This window comes from Ptychodera flava, chromosome 15, assembly GCF_041260155.1.
Source record: "Ptychodera flava strain L36383 chromosome 15, AS_Pfla_20210202, whole genome shotgun sequence".
In the NCBI taxonomy this organism is placed as follows: Eukaryota; Metazoa; Hemichordata; class Enteropneusta; family Ptychoderidae; genus Ptychodera; species Ptychodera flava.
In genome coordinates this window covers 19578143-19591228 of record NC_091942.1, presented here as the reverse complement: position 1 = coordinate 19591228, position 13086 = coordinate 19578143, and the positions used below count along the sequence as shown (strand labels likewise).

Below are 13086 nucleotides of genomic sequence, written 5' to 3'. Positions count from 1 at the left end.
CGTCGTGCACTTGTCATACTGTTGCTTCATTCCTCAAATGTAATGTTCAGACCTGATCAAATAATCCTTTACGTAAAGCTAATCAATGCACCAGCACATGATTCGACGTTCTAGAACCTTATTGGTGTGTCTGATGATTTATTCGTGTGTTATTGAGGAATAATCAGTTCTAGTTATACTGTCTGTATCAATTTGTACGCCCACATACCATTAACTTTGCCGCTATTTTTCGCTGTGCCTTTGACATGTTCGAAATAAAATCTCTGTTTGGACAGTTTGCGGTTTGATTTTGATGTAATTTCACCCTATTACGCATTAGGACGGATTAAGACAGTGTTAAGGCATAATCTGCATATGAATCGTTTAAAAACGGGAAAGTATTGATTTATTGCAGTATCTACAGTCAGCTAACCCTACACGTATTTCACCAAGTTGCCATGGTCATATAAAGATCACCAACTCTACTCGTGATATAAACCTGCACAGTTGTGTAGACCAGCCGCTTATAAGGTTGTGCTGTGTTCGGTCAATTATTGAAACAAATATTTATGCGGGACATTACTCGCGATTGCATTTGAGAGTGACAGACTCGTTTGCGTCATCAAACGTGTTCCATGCTTGTACATTATTAGTATCATCGTCTAATTTGGCACCCACCATCCTTGATTCTTTTCTTTCTTTTAAAATCAAATGTCAGAGGTGTATAAGCATGCATGTTGGTATACTTTACACTCCAAGCCGATAAATGGCAACACTTGCAAAGCACAAAGTGAACTTGTGCTTTAGTATGATGTCGAAGATGTCAAGGATCTCGGTAAGACTCGTACAGTACTTTACAAGGTTTCCATCACAGGATACCTCCACTGCAATAGTTCATTTGCGTTTAACAGTTTTAATTTACTTCAATTTCCTGAAAGCATATAAATGGACAGTCGACAAATGCCAAATATAGTATAGTGTTCGATATTAATCCAATATTTGAACGAAATGTAGCGGATCAATTTTCTGCATCTTACTAAATTGACGTCATATTAAGCTAGGTTTCACATTTCACGTCGAAGATTGCCAACCAAAAAGTAAAGACATGTATATCTGAAACTGTCAGCATTTTACAGTCTTCCTAAACACGATGACAGGCAAGCAATGCTGTGACTGCTCAAGTCGCAAGATGATAGTGACCATAATTCTGCGTCAACCTAAAGAACATTTTCTTTTCATAAAACTACGTGCGCGGACACACGTCCGCAGTAGGTGTAATAAACCCTTAGTCATCCATGGTGCAATCGCTATCTCGACAAATACAGTAGACACGCTGTTAATGGGTATTCCCCATAAACACACCTGAACGCAAGTCACACTACTGTGATCATGAAAGGTCCCGGGGCTCAGAGACTCCGAATGGACTAATCAGCCATTGACTGTAACGTCAGTAACAGTTCCTGACAAAACCAAATGACTTCTTGCCTCGTTTGAATAACATGCTTGCGTAAATGGGTCATACAAAGTAGTTTGCGAAATAGGTAGCTGCATTGATAACTTTAATCAAATAACACATTCTGATCAGATAAACCGGCGGCCAAATCTTTCATACAAATGGTTCGGTGATTTATTCAACGATAAAGTTTCATATGCGACACGTTCGCCTAATAAATAACACCAATCATCTTTTTTTAGGTCCATGGTCATTCTGAGGAGCATTTGTTTGGTAGCAAATTGTAATCTTGGTACGTAAATTAATCTGTTTGTGAATTAAAACGTTTTTAGTCTGTTTATCACGATGCTACATAGGACGTTTTGTTGAATAGATACTTAAGGTTGTACGCGCCTTGGAAGTGAACGACTAAAACCATGGGTCACCTTGCAAAGTTTGGTAACAGAGAAACGAATTACCTCACATTTACCGATATTTAAAATTCAAAATGGCCGCCATCCCTGTGTTCACAGAATTGTGAAATGCACAATTTTCTATTTTCGAAAAGCTGACACGGTGAAAAATTTCCTTACTCCGAAATGAGAGCCCCTTCAAAGTGGTAGACCAGAAAAGAATTGTAAATATTTGAGAGTCCAAGTATCTATTCCCGAGACACACTCTACGTGTGATCGATGGGACGCCTGGGATAAATTGCCAAGCAAACAAGCGAGGATACTTACATGTAACCCCTAGACAGATTTGCAGTTATGTAGATCGGTGCACCACTGGACTGATGCTTATAACGTCAGGAATTGTTTGCGATATAGGTTTGTGCTAATACTTCGAGCGTAGCTCTGCATGTCTCCAATTTCGCCAGTCGAGCTTACAAAATCGACTAACCAGTTAATATTATTATTATTTCTTCGGATTGTGTCGGTTTCTCTTTTCTCCTTTCTTAGTATTGCCCAAGATCATGGCAAAGCACCGTGTAATGGACTTTGCAGGCAGTGAAATAAGTAAATTTAAATTAGAAAAAATGGCCACATTTACACTGTCAGTAATTGTATTGAAGTAAACCTGCGTCCTTCGAAAGTAAGTCCTTTGACTGCCAGGGCAGTGAAATATTTCAAGCCATTGAATTGAACTCTGTTAAAATGAGATGATTTGACAGTTTTGAGAATATGAAAAAAGCAGCCTTGGTGGGCTTCACCGGCATTTCTCATAAAAATCTTATGGCAGAGACACATTTTATGGACGACTTTCTAGTTAGACTTTATTTGAAAATAAAGCTTTATTGGGACTGTAAAAGGCCCTTTTCAGATAGCGCCTATGCAAAATATATTCATATCTCGATATTTAAATGTGTGGATAATGTTTATTCATAAATGTATTGTAGTTACTGCAGCTATAAATATACGCTTGTGATATCCTCCTTGTGCTGTTTTCCCAAAAATATGAAAAATCAGCTAACATTAAGTGTGCAGTGTTTAAAATCTTATTATTCTCGGGAGAATTCGCAGATGTACCTTTTGCGGGTACATATTTCGTGAAAATGCTGTAGGCCTAAAAGATATAACATTATGCTAAAGTGTGAATGTTCATTACATGAGAGACACAGCATGCAGTGAAAAAGAGTCTGTTTGACCTCAATGGATAGGCAGTTGAAACATCTAATCGCCGCGATTTGCTTCCTTTATATAATGTGTATTATAATGTTTTGCCACGTTGAGATCTTACATAAATTTACCCTTGCTCGGCCGACTCTGTTTACCTAAGTACGCGATATAATAGCTGAGACATGTCAAGGTCGTGTTCCGCTAATCCCTCAGCGTATGCATGCCACTATACACATTCAGACAAGTGACCCATGGGGTGATCGATTGGTTTGTTGATATGCAAGCATGCTCACTAAATCATACCAACGTCGGCGTTAGACTGTCCTATATTTGTTCTTGCTAAACTGTGAAAAGTGTATAGGCGGCACATTTTATCAGACGATTGGCAAAAGCAAAGGGTCAAAGTTGTTTTTGTTCTTTGCGTTTCAACACTCGAGTACAAGTTACAACGCAGTCAGGCAGCAGACAAGACAGTGCACCCTGAACGGGCCCCTCTATCACGCGCGGTGAACGTGATGGCTTTGTGTCCCTCAGCATGGCATCCGGTGGGCGGGACTTGCAATAACAGACATGATACCGTTGTTGCTAAAATATGAAGAAACCATTTCGTGATCATATTCAGTTTTTGCCGACGGATGATGGCTGTCGGACAAAAACCGCATTGCGACAATTATGCGTTCAGAGAACCCACAATTACGGGTTGAGTAGGCGTGTAACGCACAGATAGCAAGTAAACGCCAAGCCACAGTCCCTCTGTGGCCAAGCCTATGCTAGTAGCGCCAGGGCGATAAATCTGGGACGTTATGAATACCAGCAGGTGTAAAAATATTGAAATTTTAGAGACATGTTCATCTAAATAATTGTTCGCTTACTTACCCGCCCACGGGCAAATCCAGTTATTGGTGTTATATTCAATAAGTTGCAGGCAGCGCAAAATTAAAACACTGAAAATAAATAACCTCATACTAACCCTGCAAAATCAACTCTTCAGTGACAATGTATGGCTCTTCAAATGCATATACAGTCACTAGAATTTCCAGGAAATTCTCTAGAATCCCGGATTACGAGTGTATGCTGCATATTTCCGGGGTGCTGACGATATTGAACTGTAGATATCACCTACATATCAGGAACTAACAGTATATCATTTCCAAACGCACATCCTCGCTAAAAATCACCGTAAAATTCATATCAAAAACATAATCATGTATCGAGAACTTCGTATATAAGACGTCACCGGCTAACAATCAGGCAAATTTACATCCCCAATCAACTATCTTCCAATGGTGTTACTTTGTGTATGTGTGGGGGTTTTTAAATTGATAACATATATTGATGAATATTGTCGATCAAATTGTGTTCACTCATTTACATCACTGCTATATGACACTATCACAAAGTAGATACCCTTTTTTGACTGCCAAGCAGTCCATGTTTAGACAGATTGCAAGTAGAGCAAGATGACATAAATCACAGGGAGATGCTCAGTCTCCGATGGGTTGTTTGTTTTTAGTTGAAATAATGCAATAAATAAAAGATACAGTGTAAACTGAAAGCCAGTGCAGCAGGAATTATCACTACCCGTGAATGTTTGGTCGGGGTCAATTGATTGTCTCAATTTCGTATGGTTGGCCAAGGAGAAGACCGTCTTTTTTTACCTCCACCGGTAGTCGAACACAGCTCTGATGGTCTGCACAAGTACTAATAATATTCACATTTTACACACATTGATTTTGATGCAGGCCAGGTTATAATCCGAGGGTGGTAATAGTGTGAACAAACACAATCCTGACGATATCCATATGTGATTTTAATAATGATAATATGCATGTACGTGCATTGTAAATATACCCAAAGAGCAAGTACAGGTAGTTTAGTCGTACACGATGCGGCAGTAAGAGATGGTCCATTAGCGCTACAGGGGACTGCTTGATAATAGAAAAAATTTTGGGTGGTGAAACTTGTTCAAAATCCTGACAAGGTTGGAGTATATAGCAAAATTGCAGAACTGTGATGGGAGTGTGCATGATATGTATAGAAATCTTGGTAGGCGGGAAAAAAATCCCTTCTTTTGATCACCCGTACCTCCCAAAGTTTACTTCTCCTTTCTCAGTTACATTTCGCAGTGTTTCATGCAGGCAATCAGTGGTCAGTCGCCTGACTTCCTTCACTAAATTCCCTCTTCACTATACCCTACTTAAAGTATGCTATAATTACATCCTCTTTCTACTTTGCTTTCCAGATTACCGTTTTCTATAACAAGCGCCTTAGGGGGAGAATGGATAATTCACAATACAACTGCACGATCTCTTGACCTTGTCACCTTCCTCTGAACCTGCATGCTGATCTCTTTCCTGCTGGTGTGTGCGTCTTTGACACGTTTTAGCTGTCGGTTTTCCTAGTACCAGCACTGCTGCACGCTGCCCTCTCCTGTCCATCACTCAGCGAGAGTACCTCTGGCGTTGCCTTACGCTTTTGGAAATGGGGATTGTGCAACTATTAAAATGCAGCTCGAATGTTTAAAGGAGGGGGTGTCAACGGAAATGCGCCTGTGTGACATTCCTGTTTACAAAGAATGTATTTCATGTACGATATCTAGACACACTATGTCTACAAAGCTGCGACATTTGAATTTCACCGTGTACATTATGACAAACCTGTTTTAACTTTCATCAATCACCAACGTACCGTGTGGATAACGTTTGTCGTATGGGTCACATACGACCCTTGAGCACAGTTCTGACGACCCCCTCCCTTAAGCTCAGTATCTGTGTCTTTCTGTGTCTTCCGTAACAAGATATCCTGCACTCCCAATATTGGTTCAAAATTACACATATGATTTTAGCAGTAAAAGCTTTGTCAGTGTCGACAAGTGTCGTTCAACCGTGCCGACCAAGACGTTACATGAAAAAGGGGCAGATTTAGATTTAAAAGTGCACCATCAGAACTATTGGGCCTTTCAATGAATAGTAATGGTCTAAAACGATCAACTTTATTGCAGTGTTGGTAGGCGAATACGAAAGGATCGGTTTCTCATATACTTCTGGTGCCTCGTAAGCAGGCATAGTAATGTGAGATTGTATATGCTCATATTCTGAGATGCGCCCCAAGATATAGGTCGTACAAAAATATACACGTGCATTACTTTTTCAAGTATAAGACCATGCAGTTACAAAAGCACCATGACGTCAAACAAAATCGTGAAAATTTTGTAAACATCACCCACACTAGGGCTTTAATGTTTACTGCTGACTGTACACTATTCTGTCTTAAAGGGATAAAGTCGGCCATTTTTCATGAATTTTGTTTGATGCGAGATACTACTTATATTGTTTGTCATGTTGAAAGATATTGAATCAATGGGTGACCATGCACATATGCGACCCCAGTTTTAGACACGATACATGAAACCATCGCGAAAATGAATTAATTGTCATGACCATTAATTCATTCTCGCGATGGTTTCATTTAATTTGTCTAAAACCGGGGTCGAATATATGAATGGTCACCCGTTCATTATCTTTCAACGTGACAAACAATGTGAGTAGTATCTCGCATCAAACAAAATTCATGAAAAATGGCCGACTTTATCCCTTTAAAATGCCTCTCCTCATACCAAGTCTAATTCGTTTAGGGGAGGCTTTGTGTTGAAATAGATTGTGTGGGTGTTTATTGGTACAGCTGCAGACTGAAAAACATATTTTGCCACCACCAACAAGTGACATACATTTTCCCAATTGAAGGAATTTTTCAATTTTTTAGACCTACTTAATAAATCTTGACTATTTCCCCAGCAAATAATCACTGTAGCCTGTTCAGAAAAAAACATGAAACATGAGCTCTGCTAAGCATGTACCACGTGGGCTACGTGATTGGAACGGCAATCGATTTAAATTTATGTGCCTTCCTCGACCTTGTTTATCTCGTAAGACTGCCAGTCACATTGGCTGCCTGTTGCATAATCTGATCGACTTCTATTTGTTTTGTTCTTCTCCAATAGACAGAGACGCTGAAAAGAAATTCAAATAACAATCGACTTTCTGTCCATTATTCGGATCTGAGTGGGGATTACAGGAAGTCTGGAACTGCCACCCTTTTCGAGGACGGACTGACAGCGCCAATGATTGCTCAAGTGGGACTTGTGCCTCTCTTTGCAGCCTGTCCGGACGAGACCCTGCATTCTGCCTTACTCAGAGCATCTCCCAACCTCTTCAAGAAAGCATAAGGTGGATTGGGTTTTGTCACTAACAATCATGCGAGCCTGTTATTTGTTATATTTAAACAACACAATTCTACATCAAGTAGAGATCCCAGTTAATTCTCAAGAGAACGTTACACAGACCTAGGCTATTGAACAATTGAAATGTGATGAATTTCTGGCATTTATGTACACACGATGACCCCCCACCGATTAACCATCGCGCCACCTTTGTTTGCACAGGGTTTGTCAAGCCAGGGCCACTGTTGTGTTGTGCCGCCACATCGTATTTACCGTTTCGCATAACTTTTAATCAACATCTGAAGAGTAAATTATATTTATGTTTTTGTTTCAATAAATATAGACGATTTTACAAGTCTTCATATTCTTGTCTTGCATTTACCCGACTTACCCGTTGTTTTTGTTTTTGATGTTGTTTTTATCGTCGTCGTCGTCGTCGTCGTCGTCGTTGTTGTTGTTGTTGTTGCTGCTGCTGCTGCTGCTGTTGTTGTTTGTTGTGGTCGTTGTGGTTGTTGGAAGATAACATCGACGCTTTCTCCCAAGGGCCAGCCTTGCCACTGATAGGGATTTAGCGGAGAGGTTTTGACTGTGATGTGTTCGCAGGATGACTGAGTGCCATACGTTGTGAGTTCGAATCCCATCGAGATGAATGCTATACAACGACAGCAATTAATGTAAGCTTACAGGAATGTAAATTGACTGAAATTGTGACATTTTCAAAGACAAATGGCTTAATGACGAGAATACAAAACATCTCCCAGAAGATAGGAAGATATTTCTGGTACGCAAAATGCGAAAAGATACATGTATAGGGGCTTTAAATATCGCCATATATAAAGTCGATGTTTGATCTGATGCGTGTCAATTGCAACCTGGCTGTGCTGTTCGCCAGGGTCTGCAATTCGCCGAATTATGCCTTATGTGATTAGAATGCTTTTCTTTTAGTCGATACGAGACATTCGTGTAATTGCCTCCTTTCATTGATTTGTCTGTCAGCACGTCTGAAGGTATTTGCCTTCGACTGTGATTGCAGCTACTTTCAAGATGCCGATCAACAGATGAGATTGACCAGTCAAATATTAGGATTATTTCACCGGAAAAAATAAACGTGCAAGATAAGACTGTCTGCTCTTTATAAACAACTCGCGTGTAAACAAATGTTACAATGTGGGTAAAGTGTGATATTACTACAATAAAGAACATTTTCTGACCTCAGTAGAGATATGGAAACAACATGTTAAACTTGCATGGACATGCATTTTTTGAGTAGAGTAGCCCTAGGCAGATAAAATATACCTAAACATGGAGCAGCAGCCTTATAGGTTAACACTTTATAAGAATTATATATATATATATATATATATATATATATATATATATATATATATATATATATATATATATATATATATATATATATATATCCATATATAAAGATGTGTAAATCGTACATGCCTCAGTAATTTACTACGATAACAGGCTAGCTTGTGTCTGCTAAACTTACAGTCAACCTCACCTAGATCAAAAACCACCTACAGATAGATTTCCACAATTGTTTTTTTTTAGATTTACGCAAGAGTCTGGTGTAAGATTTCATTCCTAGGTTTAATAATCAGTCAGTGATCATTCTTGCCACTTTAGATCACTACCTAGGTATGTGAGAATTCCAAACCCTAGAGGTTTTTATCTAAATGCGATCTCACTAAAGCATATAGGAATCACACATTTCAAAGCCTATGTCTAGACAATAGTACAATTCCTTTGTACTGAAAAGGTTTTCACATCTGGGGACCAAGGTAATCTCGCGACAGAAAATTTCGCCTATTTGATGTGAAATAGATTGATGTGTTGCAGATGATAATATGTTCCAACATTTCACGAGTGAAAAATAGCCAACCGTTTAACAAGACTTATGCAGTCTCATAGTATGTCACCGTATATCAATGTTAATACTTCTTCAAATGGCAAGGATTTGCTGAAACATACAGCGGCCATTTTGAATTTCACATCAGATATTTGAGGTCGTTCGCTTCTATAATCTAAAACTGTACTAATACCTCTGAATGTTATTCTTGATAATCAAAAATAATAAGATTCTTCAGCGAAATATAAATAATTAATACCACCAGCAGGTATGTTACCTGAAACGTACGAAATATTATATGCGAGGTATTTCGTATACGTTTTAGGAAATGTGCGCATGCCTAGGGTTTCAAAGCTTATCGTCATTTTATTGATAGTGGTTCATTAATGGTGAATGCCCTGACCCTCATTAATCCTTAAACCCAACTGCTCATACCATCGCAACATTTTGTAATCTCTTCTGAAAAGGTAATCCTATGAAATAGTGACGGATATTACGACTTTTCTGAATATTGCATATTCGGATCGGTGTGCCCTAACCAAATATACTGTAGCCGACATATTTGTTTCCATGGAAACTGATGACGGAACGAATGTCGCTTTGAATATTATGTTCGGTCGGTACTGTCAAATTTATGTAGTAAAGCCCCTGTAAAATACTTCGAATAAGTTGCATTTGTTTTAAGCATTTTGGGATTTTCATTGCCATCAGTATATTTTTAATACAGCTAAACCAACATCCCAAACATGGTAAACATAGGATAAAGTTTAAATTGGCGACATCTTCAACAAGCGAATTGACATATTTAGCGAAATTAGCTAAAAAGGTATGCTAGCTAAAAACATTTTACACTCAACACCCACTATAGCGGAGATGTACACCAAAACATATGGATGCATGTTTTGCTTAGGAGTTTTGAAATGTTATGTAGCAACGAAACATGATTCAGGGTAACTATATTAAATTTCTTTGAAATCCATCCATGAATCAAATCATTCCATGAAACACGCCCAGTTTCTTCAAATAACGAGAATAATTCTGTGGTGGGTCCTGTTTTTTTTTTTTTTTTTTTTTTTTTTTTATACTTAACCTCGTCCTTCATATAAATGAGTATTCTAGGGAAGATGGTAATAATCTGACGGTATTCGAAGTCAAAACCTGAAACAGAGAGAGAAAGACAAACAGAGAGCTCTAAGATATCATCAACTTGGCGTGTTCGTGGATTTAGGATATCACAACAAAGGAAGCCAGGTGAGTGAGTGAGTTAGTGATTGTGTAAATAAATATGGCTTGCAGATTTTAAGTTCAGGTTGGTTTTGCCAATTACTGATTTAAAAAATCTCTCTCGCGCGCAGGTTCCTTACCGTAAGCCATATAGTAACACAAAACGTGCAACCACTACCAATAAATGTGACAAACGACCACAAAGATTATTTTATTAGTTTTCTATATATTCCAATTCGTTGACATGGAAACGAGAGAGGGGAGAGAAAAGAAGACAGACAAACAAACAAATGGACAAAGAAAGGTATACTTATGCTGACATTCAGGCAAACAGACAGATAAAACCGAAACAGACTGACACAACGCGTTTTTAAGCCCTGTCAAAATTTGAAAATGAGGTCAATGCTTTTATCAATAACCCGAAGGAAAATTTTGAATATGGCCACAGCAATTGCGTCATGTGTCAACTGCTATGTGGAAATATCGCCTGATCTGATAAGTATGGCATATTTACTTCGTTCTTCTATTATAATAGATCCTTTTTCATTGCAGTTGTAATGGAGGACGTAACGCGATCTTTGTTTGTCCTTGATTTCAGTATATTTTCATGTTGAATGCCTCATCTTGATGTAAATGATATGGTCAGATTTTCATTTTAAGAGTGCATCAAACGAAACGGAGTGGCCATGACGTATTTAGAACGTGATTAAAAGGTTGTGTCACTTGCAAGTTGTCGCGGTACATGTGACAGTTACCAAGGAAAGCGAATCCTGATGATGACGACAATGCTATAGATCCACTCAGAGGTCAATATGGAGTTCTAGATGGGTTATAAAAATTACAAGAAAATGATAAGACATATGTAGGGCGTGTAAGTCATGAATGTCGAATTTAATTTGCTGGTGCGAAAAGTCACCTATTTGTAACATTTTAAAGTAAAGGATCGTTGCTTCTCAGAAATTGTGGTGCCGCATGTCCGCCGGCGGCGATATGAATTTGACAAAGCCTAGCAAACCCAACAAATCAAACAAACACGCTGAACAACTATGGACATGATCTTTACAACCAACATATCATGCCGAAGAAACATGATTGTGTCCAGGAACAAAATCCTAAAACCCAAGATTTAAGAAGCAATAATGACTGAACCGTCATTGATATATTACAGCAATGGCATAGGGCAATTATCACTATTAAATCATTTAAAAAGTCATCTGAATGGGTAACGTCACCAAACAGAATATTCAGCCACTATTAAAAAGCATTCAGACAATCATTTATAACATTTAACCCCGATTTATTTTCGATTTCCAGAAAATAAACAATTGGATAACCTAAATAATTTAGGATATTGTTTTCAAAATAACACTATTGAAAATACTTATCCAACTGTACACTAAACGAATATCACTATCCTAATTGAGATTGGGGCTTTGGCCGAGCGGTTTTGTCTGTGGCTTCTCCGCTCGGTGACTTGGTACCATACGTTGTGAGTTCGAACCCGATTAAAACCACCGAATTTAGTATAACCAAATCGAAACACGATACTGACCCACTATGTAATGATTTATATCCCAATATGCAATCAAATGTAACCCTACATACAATACTTACCAAGAAAGGAGACAATTAAGGAGACAATTAACCATTTCTGCAGTGACCCAAAATGTAACATTAATCATGTAATACCATTTAATTAAACATGTCATACCAACGCACTTTGTACTAAAGTAATCCAATTTAGTCATGTGTACATGTGAAGATCTAATTCAGAGTGGGAATAAGAATAGATTGGCCATGTGCTATAACATCTGTGCTTAAGGTTTCAAGACAAGTATTGAACTATTACAATTAATGAACTCTCTGAAAATAAAAAGGTGTCATGTCAATCTTCCACAGTATGTCTGCGATTTTTGTTTTAGGCTCTAAAACGTTTTTTTATGACCCGACAATTACCTGACCGATAACTGATCGCTCGTCTATAACACCTTTCAAAGTATGTAACATAAAAAGTAGGACATATTAAAAACTCCCAGGCACGCTTTGGACGATTGACATGACACCTTTTGATCATGCTAATTTTGACTGGAAATACTGCAACGTTACCCAAGGGAAATGTAGAAACCAATTTTAAGAGGTTATTCAAATTGACTGTCACGTGGTTCTTATGTAAACAATTGTCAAATAATACAAAACACAGTATTAGCCAATATCTAGGCTTTCAGAAAATATATACTTTTAGGGGGGTTAAAAGCTTAATTTTCTGCACAGACTTTATTAATTGGAAGGGTTCAATACTTGTCGTGGATCCTTAAAGTGCTTGAAGGGTGTCTAGGGATCGAATGTTTGCCTAACAGTGACTCAATGACGTCTGTTGACAAAACATGGGTCCATCATAGTTTAAGTGGTCTACGTTTAGTTGATTGTATTGTAGTAACCTTGCTACACGTTTATATTAACATTAACCAAGGCATTGTAATGGCAAAGGCACCAAAGTAAGTTCATGCGCACAACGAAATATTGATCCTCTCTCTTCTCTGACAAATCTTATTAGGGGCCCAACCCTATGGACTGGGCCCCTATGGTTTTTGAAGGCGATTAATATTCCTCTACATATTCTTCCAGAACTTTTTGGCTCACCTAGAACTCAATAAACGCTTGACGTAATCTTCTCAAACTTGCAGGACTAATAGATACATATGAGTACTCGTGCACCTATTCGTTTGATCACGTGACCTGGCAGCCATGTTGG

The 13086-nt window shown here is 38.4% G+C and overlaps 1 protein-coding gene across 10 annotated transcripts in view; it reads left to right on the top strand.

The window, feature by feature from the left end:
* LOC139151437 (uncharacterized) overlaps positions 1-7606 on the top strand; it is a 44631-nt gene extending 37025 nt beyond the window's left edge. For 8 of the 10 annotated variants that reach the window (XR_011556425.1, XR_011556426.1, XR_011556427.1 and 5 more), the window contains exon 7: positions 7028-7606. Coding sequence is in view for 3 of the 10 variants with exons in the window: in XM_070724242.1 (XP_070580343.1) it covers positions 7028-7252 (225 nt within the window). In the remaining 7 variants the exon portion in view is untranslated. Of the gene's footprint in view, positions 1-5269; positions 5388-7027 lie in introns of all 10 variants that reach the window. The other 2 variants (XR_011556428.1, XR_011556424.1) reach the window with 1 other exon arrangement.
* Positions 7607-13086: the final 5480 nt, after the last annotated feature.